Here is a 14,758-nt window from a genome sequence, read left to right on the forward strand (position 1 = left end):
TATGCTCAGGAAAAAGGGGGTCAAGACCCCAATTCCCACTTGAGCTCCCTGACCACCCCCCAACAGCTGGTCCCTCACCACCCTCCGCACTGCAGTAGGCAGGCTTTAGGGCTTCTGGCAGGGCAGGGCCCATCTCCTCCCTCATTGCCATTGGCTGCTCGCAGGCCAGCCCCTTGCTCCCCAACCAGAGCATTGGAGATTTCTCTGAACTGGCCCGATCCTCCCCACGGAACTTGCTTTTGCCTGGGCTTCAGTATGGCCACTGTCAACGATCGGGCAGTTTTGCAAACTATTTTCCACCCAAATGTTCCCTTTGATGAAGACTCGGAGGAGGAGCAGGAGAAGCAGCAAGCAATCCAAGGTGACTTGATGCACTTCCAGTCGTGGGGGGGGCGGGGGGGAGGTGGTATTTTGTAAACTTTGGAGGCTTCTCAGGAGCAAGATGCCTCAGATCTCTGGGCTTCCAGCAGATTCCTCGGCCTGCTTCTCACAAATCATTTCCAAATCAGAAACCTGGAAGGGCTGATGGGCTGGAGAGATTTTGCCCACTGCTCTCCAAAAAATGGAGGGAAAAGTTTGTGGGCTGCATTCAGAAATGTGCTGCCGTTCGTGCTTCAAAAAGCAACAAGGACGCGGGACTCAGTGCTTCACATGTTGCTTCATTCCCACTGGAGGGCAGTCCAACGTCCAAAAGGCCACCCAAGTGACCAGCAATATTATTTATTGCATCACAGGAGGGAAGGAAGGCAGGGCTGCTTGGTAGCTACAGCTGCCGCTTACAAAGCTTACGCTTGAGCTGCCTGGGACCCAATGTTCCTGGGGTGGTATTGGTGACCAGCTACTGGCTGGTTCTTGAGACGATTAGTTGCCAGAGCTGTAGCCAAAGTCTGCTTCTGGTGCTGGTGACAGAAGGCGGCTTTGATCCTGAGCTGCTAAAGCAAGCCACTCATCTGGAGGCCCAAGGAATCGCAGCAGCCGAAGGAGGTGACCTGGAGCTGGCCCTGGAGAAGATTAACCAAGCCATCCAACTGCTTCCAGAGCGAGCTTCAGCCTTCAACAACCGTGCACAAGCCCTTCGTCTCAAGGGAGACGTTGCAAGTAAGTAAGTACGTGGGCTCAGGGCCTGATCCATCACTCTTCCTCCCGTTGATGATCATGGTTGCCTGGGGCAGGAATCACAGTCGCTGAGGGCGCTAAGGCAGGGTATCTGGCTCAGCAAGAGGGGAGGACAAAGCAAGTGCTTAGGTTTCTTACCTAATTCAGCCACACTCTTTTCCCTCCCATCAGGGGCCCTGGAAGACTTGGAGACAGCACTGAAGCTCAGCAAAGGGGTTGGCCCAGTGGCCTGCCAGGGTTTTGTGCAGCGAGGGCTGATCCAGCGGTTGCAAGGCCAGGAGGAGGCAGCCCGGAAGTGTTTCGAGCAGGCAGCTGGCCTGGGCAGCACCTTTGCCCGACGGCAGCTCGTGCTGATGAACCCTTATGCAGCCCTCTGCAACCAGATGCTGTCGGAGGTGATCAAGAAGCTTCACAGGAAGGGGGGCAAGGAGGAGGGCTGCTGATCCTGGGCAAGACACTTGGAGGCGGGGGGGCGGGGCAGCTGAATAAAGCACACGGCTTCAGACCACGAAGGCCTGCTTCTGTCTCTCCGTCCCCGGCCAGTAGCTTCCCTGCCAGATCAGCCCCGCCGTGCGGGGAGGGAAGAGGCGCCCCGCCAGAGCGCGCCTCCCGACCCGGAGGTGGTGGTTAAAGGGAGTCCATCGTCGCCGCCAGGCCGGAAACTCTCGGACTCCAACAGAGGGCGGCGGCATTCCGGACCGAGCAATCCAAGCCGGGATTTCCAACGCGCCCGCCAGCCGAGAAAGCTGCTGCCGCATCCTCGACGCGACCGGCCTGCGGTGCCCACGGCCCTTTCCGCCCCGCCGCGCAACCGAAGATGGACGCGGTTCTCCGACCCGCCCCGCGAGGCACGCGCCCTCCTGAGGGCCGGCTGCCCTCCTCGGGCGCCCCCCTCTTGTCGCCCCGTCGGCGCCGGAGAGCCGGGTCGGCGCCCGGGAGCCCCCCGCCCGCGCTGCTGTTGCTGGTGGTCCTGCTCCGGCGCGCAACGCCAGGTAGGGCGGCGGGCGGTGCGGCTTTTCTGCCGCGGGTCACGACCGCGGTAACCTCCCCTGGCCGGTAACCCCCGCTCCGCTCCGTCGCAGGCGCGGTGGCGACGCCGGAGACCAGGATCGACGGGCGGGCTCTGTCGGAGAGCAGCCTGCGGGAGGCCGAGAGCCGCGCCTTCACGTGCCTGGCGGCGGCGCCCAACCTCACCTGGTACCTCAACGGGGAGCGGCAGGAGACGGACGGCTCCGGGAGGCTGCTGGCCGCGGCCGGCGACGGTGACAGCGCTGCCTTGGAGGCGGGTGACAGAGGCAGCGGCACTTTCGTGGTCACGGCGCGGCGCCTGGACCGCCGGCTGGACTGCGCCGCCACCGACCCGGCCACGGGGCGCGTCTCCACCGCCTCGGTCCTCCTCAACGTGGAGTGTGAGCGGCGGGCAGGCGGGTGGGCGGGCTGAAGGATCGGCTGCGGCTGGGGCAGGAGTGAAGGCGCGAGGATGACCAGCGCGGCTGCGGCCTCCGGCCTCTCTCGTGCCAATGCAGTTCAGCCCGAAATCGTGAGGGTGGACGCCCATTACCGCGAGGCGAAGGAACCCGGCCTCCTCCTGGTGCTCTTGGTGCTGGTCCAAGCCAATCCGCCGGCCAACGTCACGTGGGTGGACCAGGACGGGCCGGTGACGATCAACGCCTCCAGCTTCCTGCTGCTGGACACCCAGGCCTACCCCTGGCTCGCCAACCACACCGTGAGGGTGCAGCTGCACGGCCCGCCCCAGAACGCCTCCCTCCGTGTCTCCAACAGCCTGGGCATTGCCAGCTCCTCTGTTCCGCCCCCCGGTAGGGCCAGGCAGGGCTGATGGGCCTGGGGCAGGGGCCAGGCAAGCTCACAGCCTGGTGCTGCTTCTCAGCAAGCCAAAACTGCAGGGAATGAGTTTGGCCGAGTACAAGCCCCCCCTTCCCACTTCAGGGATTCGAGGTGGAAGTCGCTGGGTCCCCAAGTCTTAAGTTTTCCTTTTCTGCTTCCTTGCCAGCCCAGGGCACACCGGCCTTCCCTCACAGTAGGATGTAACTCTCTGGGCTGCCTCCCCAACAACCTGGCTTGAAGGAGGTGGAGTTCAACTCTCTCCTCAGCCCAGAAGCTTCTTGGGTTGCCCTGGCAAAATTCTTTTGAGCCTTGCCTTGGAGAGGCTAGTTCAAAATGAGCACACGCCGCCTTCTCGAGGCAGCAGCCTCCAGGCAATGCTGGGTTAGGGCCACACTGAGTCATTGGGGAGAACCAGCAAGAAGTCCATGTATCGTCTGACCAGGAGGGCAGCTTGCTTTGCTGAATAAGGCCAGGTCCAACAGAGCAGTGGTCAGGGTGAAACCCTGGCCTGCTGACTGGCATCTCCACCTTCCGTAGGTCTCCTGGCCACCCAGCTTGAACTGCCTCTCCTGGCCCTGGTCGGGGCAGCTGCTGTGGCTCTGGTGGTACTCCTGAGCTTTGGGGTGCTCATCAGCTGGACTGTTTCCCAGAAGGCCAAGAGATCAACAGGTGGGTGCAGGGGAAGCCGGCAGCCCTTCCCCACCTTGGTGGGAGCCGTCTACTTGCTGCAGGCCTCATACCTTCCTTTCTCCTCTTCTTTAGGGTATGACCACGCAGCACAGCTTCCTCTGAGGTAACTTTCAGGGACTGCTAGAGGGGGTAAAAGCCCCTTAATTGCTCTGTGCTCTTTGGGGAGTAATTTGTACAGACCTGACTGAGGTGGCATAAGCCCATCCTAAGAGACTGACGCTCTGGACAGTTTTCTCCAAAGGGTTCTCTGAGGGTCAGAGAAAGAGGTGAAGTGCCAGGAACCACGGCCTTGGCTTGAAGCACCTGTGGGCAAGTGGCTGAGGGGACTGAGCGCCAATTGCTTTGCCCTCCCCACAGCACTGCCCTGCAGCCAAAGGAAGCCCATCTGCCACGGGCAAACAGGTCCCTCCCTTCCAACCTGCAACTCAATGATCTTGCGCCAGAACCAGGAGGTGAGCAGCAAGGATGCCATGGGGGGTGGGGAGGGAGTAGGCTTTCCTGGCTGCAGCTGGGGAAGGGAGGCACCATGCCAAGGCATGGGGAACTGCTCCAGCCCTCTTTCCCTCTACCCCAAAGGCAGGGCAAATGGTGCTCCTGCAGAGCAAGGAGAGGAAGCCTTTTTGGAGCCAGGAAACCAGGCCCTTGCTGAGCAAGGTAGGAGGAACTTCTGCCACGCTGGGGAAGCAGGGAGCTATATCCATTTAGCCAAGCCACTCTTGGCTTAGTTTTGAAACAAGTAGGAAACACTGGCAAAGATACCATACCAAAGCTCAATTCTGCAGCAGGAAAAGCTGCCAAATATTGGAAACATTCCCTTTTCAAGAGGCAGTTTGTTCTGGCCAGCTCCACCTTGCGCTGGAAAAGATTGCTGTGTGCCCACCATCCTAGGGAGAATCAGACTAGGCAGAACTAGGAGAGTCAGGTTCACATGTGTGCCAGGCAGCTTTTTAGGGCTTCTTCCCAGCTTTGCAAGTGGGAGACTCTTTCAGAAGAGGAGCCCAGAGGCTGGATCTGGCTCGCCGGGTCCAGCTTTGTCAGACACCAGCCCTGGAGGGGGCAAGAGCACCTTCCTGCCATCCAATAGCTCAGGCCCACTGCTGGTGATGCTGGAGGGAACAGCTGCCATCAGTCTCACGTGAAAGGCACCCACTTAGGCCTGTTTGTTCTCTTATCTCGTAGCAGCTGAGTCTGCTTAGAACTGGAGACTAAGTGATGATCTCTGTTGGATGACCCATGGAGAGCCCCAAAGACACCAAGTCTTTCAAAACTCCTGGAAAAGTGACTGCTCTGAACCAAATTCTATGTTCTTTCTCTGCCTCTGCAGGCTTTGGTCGATTTCTTACAGTCGGATACATTTACAGAGCCACTAGCATGAGCAGCGATGAAATCTGGCTCTGAAGTCTGTCGCCGCATCCACCTGCAGTGCGAGAAGCAACGGAGGTGGGGGGAGTGGGGCAGAGGGCGCCCCCAGCAGGATCAGCCTGTCCTGCGAAGACTGGCTGATCCTCGCAGGGATGGCCATTCTCATCTTTTCCTCATTCCCAGCAGCGCAGGCATCCACCAGCTACCGTTTCTCCACCCAACACCAAGATCTTCTTCCTAACCCCATGTTTGCCATCTGCAGACCAGCAAGGCTATCACCATGCAAGTCTCTGCTCTCCTCGCTGAGGACTGTAGCTTTGCAGCTTCTACGCTTAATGAATAAACTGCTGCAATTAAGGTGTTGCCCTTTCCTTACCCCTGCCTGGATTTTGCTGATGCTGCTGCTCTGGAAAAGAAGGTTCAATGTCTCAATCCCCAAGATTGAAAAAGAGCCTGATAAATACAAAATCCAGAAAACACACGTATGCGTACACAGAAGGTGCTGTCCACCGACCAGTCCAGCCAGGCATGCTGAAATGAGTTGCAGCTAAAAGGCAGAGCAGGCCTCTGGGCCAGCATCAGTTTCACAAGACAGCCCTTATAACAGCTCCACTACGCCCAAGACCCTCAGGGCCCCAGCCAGTATCTCTGTGGGGCTGGCAGCTGCGGCCCAGCAACAAGATGTGAGGCCCCGGTCCCCCTTTCCTGACAAAAGCAACTCATGGTTTGTGCTCGAGTATTGCCCTGCCAGCATCGTCTCTCCTTCGGAGACAGAACGAATGCTTACAGGAAAACTTTATTGCCCGTTTCTTTCAGAAACTTACACTGAATGTCACCTGAAAGCCAGGCCAGCAACAACCTCCCAGAAAATGGGTGCTGGAAATCTAGGAGATGTGCTGTTAGATGCCCCTCTGACTAAGCCCAGGAGCCGGGAAGCTTTCACAGCATTTCCCCAGGCAGAGCAGCCTCTGTCTCTCAGGTGAAGCCCAGCATATCTGTCTCTCCAACCTGTGAGGGTGGATTGGAGGGTGGGCTTGCAATCTTCTTGCCCTCAGCCAGGGCCTTGAAATGCTGCAAGAAGAGGAGAAATCGCCCCATAAAGCAAACCTCGTTTCAGGCTCACTCCAGACTTCTTGAGTCTCCTGGTGGAAACAGGTGGAGAAGAGCCGCTCAAGCAGGCTCCACACCTTGTGGACAGCAGCAGCAGCTCTCTCACCTACCTGTGAATTTTTGAATTCAGAGTAGAGTGAGAATAGGATATGTAGGGGCTGGATGTGGCCCTTGTAGACAGGAATGTCCAGAATGGCTGGAGAAAACCCCAAAAGAGAAACCATTTAGCCAAGAAAGCTCCAGGTCCAACTCCATCAAGCAGACCCTTTGGAACTCTGCCAGATGCTGGATGACCTGACTAGGAGACATCTGTTTAGAGAGCCATGTCGGCTCAATCCGGAGACGACAATCCACGCTTCAGCAAATATCCCCAGGCTCAGCACAGGGCCAGGGCACTCACCGCAGATTACGTCTGTGTATTCAGCTAAGCTGCAGTCGATGTCTGCAGTGGGAAGGCTCACCTGGGGGCCAGAGAGGGAAGGAAGGCTTAGGGCTGACCTTGCTTTCCGCACGAAGCAGCTCTCCTAAGGCCCCCAGGGCCTGCTGGAAACCCCAAGAGAAACCAGTTACAGGATAGGATGGGAACAACTTACCCATTGGGGAGGTCACTATACCTTTCCCAGTAACTCTTCAAACTCTGGAGACCATTCTTGCATCAGAGTATCTATGTCGGGCATTGGCCTGCAAAGGAAAGGGACGGGCAGCAGCCCTGAGAACCAGCTACCAGGCAGCTCTGATGGGAATGCTCCCCCATGGGGGGTACTGCTGTAGCAGAGAGAAAGCTGGGGGAGCGTCAAGGGGCTGCTCTGGAGACCCAAAGGCAGACCTGGCATAATGGACTGTGGCTGGAGGCTTGCAGCGGTGAAGTTCACTGATGCTCTCGATCCAGCTGTCGACAGCTTTGGGATTCTTCTCCGCATTCTCAAGGCTCTTTACTTTCACTTGCTGCTAGAAAAGCCACCCCCAGATCAGCGGTTTGGCACTGCTAGGCCGGCTGGCCACCCGCCCTTTTCCTTTCTCCCCCGCTTACGGCCACATTGTGCTGCTTGGAGTTCTCAGTAAGCCACAGGGAAAGCACGGTGGGATCTGACTGCTTGGTGGACGGCTCATCCAGCACCAACAACCCCAGATTATCCGACTTTCCGTCGGGTCGTGGAACCTGCAAGAAATGAGCCATGGTCTTTTCAGGTGTTTGCTAAGAAGGCAGCCCAGCCCCAAGGGATAAGCTATGTGCCCCTGAGCTACCCAGACCAATGCGTTGTGCCCTCCCTGTCTTTGAAGCAGTGCCCGCAGGCCCAGCGGTAAGAGCTCCAGGGAGGGGACACCGTGGGACACAGACACCCCCCCACCAAGATAACAGGCAGGCAGGACAACAGCTTCTTCGCACCTTCAAGAAGGCATCAATGTCTCCCACCGCGGGAATAAAATCCGGGATGAAAGGCTTCAGCTTGTGCTCCAGGTCAATCATTTGGGAGGAATACCTATAGGGGTGGGGAGGCAGTCAGTGGAGCCCATGGCCCTCCCCCCCCCCCCGCCAGCCCCCCTCACCTCCTGATGTACTGGAACAGCTCCTTCACCTCCAGAGAAACCGGCAGATAGTCGTAGTCGGCGGAGTTGTACGCCCTGCAAAGGAAGCGCACGGCTGAGCCGGCGCGGTGGGGCTGCGGGCTGCCCCCCCCCGCCCCCCCCGCCCCCCCCCGCGCGCCCTACCCCTCCAGCGGGGCGCCGTGCTCGTCGTCCTCGTCGTCCTCGTCCTCGTCCGAGTCGGTCTCCGAGGAGTCCTCGTCGTCGTCCTCCACCTCGTGGCCGCTGAAGCGCCGCCCGGAGCCCAGCGCGCCGCCGCCCTTTTTCTCCGCTTGCAACAGGGCGCCCGCGGGCCGGTCGGGGGCGGCGGCCGGGGCCCAGCCAGGCGCGCGGGGCGGAGAGCTCCCTCCCTTCAGGGCTGCCGCCGCGCCGGCCTCGCCGCCGTCGTCGTCCTCGTCGCTGCTGTCCTTGCGCGGGGGCCGCGCGGGGCGCGGTCCTACGGGTGGGAGAGGCGTCACGGGGGGCGGGGGAGCGCGGCTCCCTCAGGCCCGCCCCCCCGCTCCCCCCGGAACCGACCGGGCTGCGGCGGGCTGGGCGCGTAGATGCTGGCGACGTCCTCCGTCTCGTTCACGTCCAGGCTCTCGTCGTAGGGCTGGTTCTCCACGAGCCGCGTCTGCAGCAGGGAAAGCGAGAAAGGTGCGAGCGATGGCGGCTCGACGGCGCCCGGACCCCGGCCGCGCCCCCGGCCCGGCCCCACACCTGCAGCCCGGGCTCCGGCGGCGGCGGCGCTCCGCTCATGCTGCGTCGGGCGCCTGAGGGAGCAGCGGGCCGCGGCTGGTCAATCTCCAGGACAACGGGAGGCGGCTGTCCTCTCGCGAGAACCGGCAGCCTCACCCGGGCCGACTGCGCGTGCGCGGTGACGCTACTTCCGCCTGAGAGACGTGGCCCGACGCCATCTTGTGCGGGACCTCGGAAGTGGCGGGGACGCGGCGCCCAGCAGCTCCACGGAGGCCGCTGCCGCCGCCGCCATGGTGAGGGTCGGTCGGAGCGCTCTGTTCTCCGCGGCCCCGGTTAAGCCCGGTGCGGCCTCCCGAGCCAGGAGCCGGTTGGGTCCGGCAGGCCGGGCGGTTGAGGGGTCGGGCCCAGGGAGGCGGCTGCCGGGCTGGCGCGACGCCGCGGCGGGGGAGCCCGTTCCCGACGTGGTCCGGCCTCGCCAGCCGCGTTTGAGGGTCGGGCCTTTTCTCCGCAGGTGCTCCTGGCCGCCGCCGTCTGCACGAAAGCGGGGAAGGCGATCGTGTCGCGCCAGTTCGTGGAGATGACGCGGACGCGCATCGAGGGGCTGCTGGCGGCCTTCCCCAAGCTGATGAACACGGGGAAACAGCACACGTTCGTGGAGACGGAGAGCGTGCGCTACGTGTATCAGCCCATGGAGAAGCTGTACATGGTGCTCATCACCACCAAGAACAGCAACATCCTCGAGGACCTCGAGACGCTCCGGCTCTTCTCTAGGGTGGTAAGCGGGCGCCGGGCGCCTAGGCTGTGGCTGTTGCCCCGACGGGGGAGGGCTCTGGGGGCCTCCCGAGGTTGGCGAATTTCTTCCCTCAGCCCCCTCCTCCTGTCTTTGGCGTTCTGGGTTGTCAAGAGGCGATCTGGTGTGTGGTCCCCGGAGGTTGGGAGAAGGATCTTGGGCCCAGAGGTAGGCTTCAGATGCTTTGTCGAGATCCCTCCCTGCTTGTTGCATGGAAAGGGGAAGTAAAGTCAAACTCCTGTGCTTTTTTCATCACTCCATCCAGATTCCCGAGTATTGCAGAGCCCTGGAGGAGAATGAGATCTCTGAACACTGCTTTGATCTCATCTTCGCTTTTGATGAGATCGTTGCCCTTGGTTACCGGGAAAATGTCAATCTGGCCCAGATTCGGACCTTTACGGAGATGGATTCTCATGAGGAGAAGGTCTTCAGGGCTGTCCGTGAAGTAGGTTGAAGTCCATCCAGTTCTTGCCTGTTCTGCTTTCGGTCAAAGCTCTCTTTTTTTTTTGCAGTTATTTGAAGAACTGACTTTGCATCTCCTTTCTCCTGTCTACTCCCAATTTCTCACACTCAAGACCCAAGAACGAGAAGCTAAGGCTGAGATGCGCCGGAAAGCCAAGGAGCTACAACAAGCACGCAGGGATGCTGAGCGGCGGGGCACCAAAGCACCGGGTTTTGGGGGCTTCGGCAATTCAGCTGTATCAGGAGGAACTCTTGCGGCTATGATCACTGAAACCGTTATTGAGTCAGAGAAGCCAAAAATGACTCCAGCTCCAACGAGGTGCGTCATTTGTTTTGGTGGGTGAGATTGGTTGCAGAACGTAAATGGGTTGCAAGGGAGGGCTCGTGGGTCTCTGTACGTTTATTCTTTGTTGTTAAATGTATACTTGTTTTTCTGTTTGTGTAAAGAATCAAGCCCGCTTAGAATAACTTAAAAACATGAAATAATTAGCATAAAAGCAGCATTAATTGAGTTAAAATAATGCAAGGTGGTGCTCTAGTTTAGATCTGTAGCAGATATTTTGATGTCTTAAAGCTTGGGGACTTCCTTGTGGTTCTTTGGGATTTCTCCCATCTGAAAAATGTGGGTGGCACATCAACTGGTCTTCATTTTTGTCTTGATGAAGCAGGCAGCGCAGAACAAGGGAAGAAGGGAGTGATCTTGCTGCGTCCTTCTTTTGGGCAAAATATCTTCTGTACTTTGTTCTATTTGTTTAGATCCTCTGGTTCAAACAAGGCACTTAAGCTTGGCACAAAAGGGAAGGAAGTGGATAATTTTGTGGATAAACTAAAATCTGAAGGCGAAAATATTGTTGCTTCTTCGGCTGGCAAGCGTTCTTCAGATGCAGCAGCTGTTCTTGTTCCGCCTGTTAACATGGAGAGGTACATGTATTGCCCAGTAACGCAGAGAGGTAAAGAGAGAAGCACACAACATCCTGTGTAGCAGAAACCAGGTTTCTGTTCTTTGGGGAACTAGCCCAAGCCTTTTCTAGAGGAAGCCAGGCCTTCTGGAGAGCAAATATCACTTTCAAACTTTAAAGCAGGAGCTCAGCAGGCAGATGGTTTTTCTGGGACAGTCAACTACATTTGTGGCTGAGAGTGCGTATTAGATTAAGCTGAAAGGGGCTTTTTAACCACAGTTTGTTGGCCGGGTCATAGTGGTTTCGTTCAACGTTGTCCTAAACTATAAGCTGTGGTTAATAAATACCATGCTAAACCATAAGAAAACCAATCACTTTATGGGTTTGGGAACATTTGGGTTTAAGTGAACTTGCAAGGGTCGAGGCTGTAATATGCGGTGATGGCGTGGCTCTCCAAAGGCAGTGGGCCGCAGAAAGAAACAAGCTGTGGAAAGGGACAAGTACAAAATCTGCAAAAGGGTCTTTTCCTGCGAGGACCCTCTCTCTCTCTCCTTAGTGCCCAAGAGGTCAAATTGGAAGGAAGGCATGTAACATCCTGTGACCCGGGTTCTCCTTTCTTCCAGTGTGCATATGAAGATAGAGGAGAAAATTTCACTGACCTGTGGCCGGGATGGGGGGCTGCAAAACATGGAGCTACACGGCATGATCATGCTGCGGATCCTGGATGAGAAGTTTGCTCGGATTTGCATCCATGTTGAGAATGAGGACAAAAAGGGTGTGCAGCTCCAGGTAAGGTTGACTGGAGGTAGGGACATCATTTTGAGCGTGCACATCTGTTCTGGAGCAGAGTGACGCGGCTGACCGGTTGCTCTCTCTTCAGACGCACCCCAATGTTGACAAGAAGCTTTTTATGTCGGAGTCCCTAATCGGCCTGAAAAACCCAGAGAAGTCATTTCCCATCAACAGTGACGTGGGGGTACTGAAGTGGCGACTGCAGACCACAGAGGAGTCCCTCATTCCACTGACAAGTGAGTGTTGCTTCGGTCCCAGAGGCAAAAGCCATCCACTCCTTGTCCTCCTCCTGTACCTGTTAAGGGTTTTCAGGCTGCCCTGCTGGAACCATCTCAAGGGGTTTTCTTCTCGGCCCTAGTCAATTGCTGGCCCTCAGAAAACGGCAACAGCTGTGACGTCAACATTGAGTACGAGCTGCAGGAGGACAGCCTGGAGCTGAATGACGTAGTAATTGCCATCCCTTTGCCGTGAGTAATTGTCCCCCTGCTGAGGACCTTCCCACCAACCAGCAGCGTTGGGTCTGGGGTGGCAGGGAGTTCGGGCTAACGCACTTCTGATTGTCCAGGTCTGGGGTGGGGGCTCCCATAATTGGCGAGATTGATGGCGAATACCGCCACGACAGCCGGAAAAACCTCCTCGAATGGTGCTTGCCAGTGGTGGATGCCAAAAACAAGAGTGGCAGCCTGGAGTTCAGCATCGCTGGGCGACCAAACGACTTCTTTCCTGTGCACGTTTCCTTTGTCTCCAAGAAGAACTTCTGCAACATCCAGGTGGGTCTTGCAGGGGGTGTTCAGGTGAATGGCCACCGTCAGCCTTCTGTTTTTCTCTGCCCTGTCTGAAGATCTGCAGAGTCCTTTCTGACCCTGGAGAACATTACGTATCAGGGCAAGTGGGACCTTCTGTTCTCACCAAAGCGGAGTAGACAGGACAGGCACTCCTCGCTTAACGGCATCCTGGGATCTTCGCACCCTGTCTAGTTTAGCACTGCCTCCTCAGGTGCCCCTGTCACTGGCTGAGAGCAAAGCCTTAACATTTTTATTGGAGCACAGGGAGGTCAGGGGACAGTGGCCAGTAGCAGGTCTTGCCTCGTTGTAAGCATTAGAAAGCTGCCCATCCCTGGAACAGCAGCAAAGCCCTCTTCCCAACCAACCGCTTGCTTTCTCTCTGCAGGTCACCAAAGTGACCCAGGTGGATGGGAACAGTCCTGTGAGATTCTCCACGGAGACCACCTTCCTCGTGGACAAGTATGAGATCCTGTAACTCCATTGAAGGGAAGCCGCAAGCAAGGCCGAGGCTGTGCGATTTGGAGAAAGAGCTGCGGCCTTCAGCGTCAGGGAACACTGATGTTTGTTTGCCCACTGACCTTATTTCCCGGGCCCTGGCTGCTCAGGCAGGGAGAGACTGCCTGCTTCTCTGGCATAGCTGCCCCGCCTAGACAGCACTTCTCCCCCACCCACCCCCACTGCCCCTTTTGCTCATGGAGGGTGTCCCAGGATGCCATGCTGGTTCCAGCTAGCTCCACCTCTGCAGCCGCAAGGGGATCAGTGGCACGGGAGGGAAACAGGGCTGGCAGGCCCTCCCTTTTCCGGTGCTGGGCAGAACTTGCCAAGGGTGGGAGAAGCTTTCATGCTTGTGCAGCTCTCGCCTGAAAGCTCCTCCCTTCTCTTATCATTTTCTTGAACTCGGTGCCCATCCAGAAGAATAAAGAGCAGCTCTTTCTAGCTTTTTCTCTGGCTTTGAGATCCTGGAAATTTCAGCTCAGAGGAGGGCCAGCACTGGGCACCTTGAACGCATCGGGTTGTGCGTGCCTGCTAAAGAAGACACTGGCCTCTCCCACACCTCCTCTTTGCTAATGTGACTCCTTCCAAAGTGCCCTGGGTGGGGGCTATGAATCATACCAATTGGAGATTTGTTTGTCTGATTTTTAAAATGGGGTTCAATTTAATTCTACTGTCAAATGCAATTTATTCTCAAATTACATTGAGGGTGACACTGAAATAAGGTTTTGGAACCCAGTAAAATTACAGCCTGTACAACACATTCCAGTGTATGTGAAGAATTGTTGCTCCTGAATCCAATAAAGAGTATCCTAAAAGGAAACATGCTCTTCGGCTACCTCAGCAAGCAAGGGCTCATGGTTAGTTCTGATGCGTCGCTCCAAGAGGGAATCACTGCAGGGGAACATGCAAGCTTCAGGTGGGCTCCTGTTCAGAGTTCCGGAGGAAGAAGGGGTTGAAGGGGTTGCTTAATTATCAGTAGCACTGCTTTCCTGGTGGTTTAATTCTGGGCTGCCTGTTGTGTCACTGATGGTCACTCTGAGTGACCACTGACAAAAGATGCCCCAAGATCTCTCTCACTTTTCCTTTAAAAAAAAAAACTTTTTAGCTCTTCAAGTGAGATTCATAAATGTAAAAACTTAAAACTGCTAGTTCTGTGTAAATATGGAGAATGAAATTCTCTGCTGCTGGGCTTGCTTCAGCAAAGCTCTGAGGAAGAGAATGCAGCCACTGTTTTGAAATGAAAGCTGCTGGGGGGAGGCAGGGGGGCAGGCACATTCCCAAGAAGAGGAATGGAGGACCCACTCCCCACAAAGTGGGACCCGCCAGGAATGAGAGAGGAGGCGAGGTGGGCAGTGGGTGGCAGCCAGCACAGGCGGCTCTCGCCTGCTCAGCCCTTGTGACTGAGAAGGGAGGTGGCCAGGTGGGGGCTCAGGGCAGAGGGACGGGGCAGGTTCCATGCCAGTGCCAGCTGCTGCCCAGTCTTGGTGTCCTGTTTGGGGCTGCAGAGAAGGACAGGCATGTGAGGAGTGCAAGGGTCGAGAAGAGTGAGCGCAACCAGGTGAGCCATTCTCCAGCTGCACTTCCATCGGCAGCCCTCTCTGGCGGCCTGCGCACACACCCAAGGAGCAGGGTGAGGCGGTGCCTGTGCATGTTGATGCTGTGGGGGCCCATGATGGGTGGAAGGAGGGCCACTGCGGCTGTCTGCATCCTGCATCTTCCCCTGCTGCCCAACTTGACAGCCCTGCATGGCCAAAGGGTTCTGCTGTCTGATTTGCAGAGGGATGTCCTCTTTAACTTTGAACCATGTGGTGCTGATGTCAGCTTTTGTTCACTGAAACATGCAGATTGACCAGGTGTGCTTAAACTTTCTTAGGTAACTAATAATGATGAAAAATTGTCTCCCATTCCCAAAGGAAAGCCTTGGGTCTTGAGTAGGCACCCAAGTAATAGAATGTAAGGCTCCCCTAAGATATTGAGGAGACTAAGCCATGGTTGAACTCAGCTTTCTGGGTTCACATGCCTCACTAGGCTAAAATGTGATTGTACACTATGGTCACGAAAAATGTATATTGTTTGGTGAGATGGCCAATTGCATTTCCTTCAAAATAAAAAGTCATACACATCAAATGCATACTTAACCCCATGCTGCC

General features: G+C 56.7%; 4 protein-coding genes across 9 annotated transcripts; 3 read left to right on the plus strand and 1 right to left on the minus strand.

Annotated features, from left to right (window-relative positions):
* Positions 1 to 185: 185 nt before the first annotated feature.
* On the plus strand, positions 186 to 1,619 carry TTC36 (tetratricopeptide repeat domain 36). The gene is made up of 3 exons (XM_063310862.1): positions 186 to 361; positions 910 to 1,098; positions 1,288 to 1,619. The coding sequence occupies exons 1-3, from the start codon at positions 256 to 258 to the stop codon at positions 1,557 to 1,559; spliced, it is 567 nt and encodes a 188-aa protein (XP_063166932.1). The 5' UTR covers positions 186 to 255; the 3' UTR covers positions 1,560 to 1,619.
* Positions 1,620 to 1,697: 78 nt separating this feature from the next.
* On the plus strand, positions 1,698 to 5,382 carry TMEM25 (transmembrane protein 25). Of its 5 annotated transcripts, XM_063310856.1 has the most exons (8): positions 1,703 to 2,108; positions 2,199 to 2,525; positions 2,643 to 2,933; positions 3,499 to 3,630; positions 3,724 to 3,754; positions 4,009 to 4,103; positions 4,228 to 4,305; positions 4,976 to 5,381. In XM_063310856.1, the coding sequence occupies exons 1-8, from the start codon at positions 1,934 to 1,936 to the stop codon at positions 5,047 to 5,049; spliced, it is 1,203 nt and encodes a 400-aa protein (XP_063166926.1). In that variant the 5' UTR covers positions 1,703 to 1,933; the 3' UTR covers positions 5,050 to 5,381. The 5 variants fall into 5 exon arrangements, 4 of the variants coding, with proteins under 4 accessions (XP_063166927.1, XP_063166926.1, XP_063166928.1 ...); XM_063310857.1 differs by lacking the exon at positions 3,724 to 3,754 and having other exon boundaries at positions 1,698 to 2,108; XR_010068452.1 differs by lacking the exon at positions 4,976 to 5,381 and having other exon boundaries at positions 1,918 to 2,108; positions 3,881 to 4,103; positions 4,228 to 4,251.
* A 332-nt stretch (positions 5,383 to 5,714) lies between these two features.
* Positions 5,715 to 8,527, minus strand: IFT46 (intraflagellar transport 46). 2 transcript variants are annotated; one of them, XM_063311023.1, is made up of 11 exons: positions 8,407 to 8,527; positions 8,224 to 8,320; positions 7,834 to 8,143; positions 7,672 to 7,746; positions 7,511 to 7,604; positions 7,154 to 7,282; positions 6,950 to 7,068; positions 6,738 to 6,804; positions 6,524 to 6,584; positions 6,234 to 6,319; positions 5,715 to 6,084 (listed from the first exon to the last, which is right to left on the minus strand). In XM_063311023.1, the coding sequence occupies exons 1-11, from the start codon at positions 8,443 to 8,445 to the stop codon at positions 5,989 to 5,991; spliced, it is 1,173 nt and encodes a 390-aa protein (XP_063167093.1). In that variant the 5' UTR covers positions 8,446 to 8,527; the 3' UTR covers positions 5,715 to 5,988. The 2 variants fall into 2 exon arrangements, with proteins under 2 accessions (XP_063167093.1, XP_063167092.1); XM_063311022.1 differs by having other exon boundaries at positions 5,716 to 6,084; positions 6,950 to 7,071.
* A 47-nt stretch (positions 8,528 to 8,574) lies between these two features.
* Positions 8,575 to 13,428, plus strand: ARCN1 (archain 1). Its single transcript, XM_063311017.1, has 10 exons — positions 8,575 to 8,678; positions 8,897 to 9,160; positions 9,441 to 9,620; positions 9,751 to 9,956; positions 10,394 to 10,558; positions 11,160 to 11,325; positions 11,417 to 11,564; positions 11,687 to 11,795; positions 11,894 to 12,098; positions 12,499 to 13,428. Exons 1-10 carry the CDS (start codon positions 8,676 to 8,678, stop codon positions 12,586 to 12,588), a joined length of 1,536 nt encoding a protein of 511 aa, XP_063167087.1. The 5' UTR covers positions 8,575 to 8,675; the 3' UTR covers positions 12,589 to 13,428.
* The last annotated feature ends 1,330 nt before the right edge of the window (positions 13,429 to 14,758 follow it).

Source organism: Candoia aspera, chromosome 9 (assembly GCF_035149785.1).
Source record: "Candoia aspera isolate rCanAsp1 chromosome 9, rCanAsp1.hap2, whole genome shotgun sequence".
Classification (NCBI taxonomy): domain Eukaryota; kingdom Metazoa; phylum Chordata; class Lepidosauria; order Squamata; family Boidae; genus Candoia; species Candoia aspera.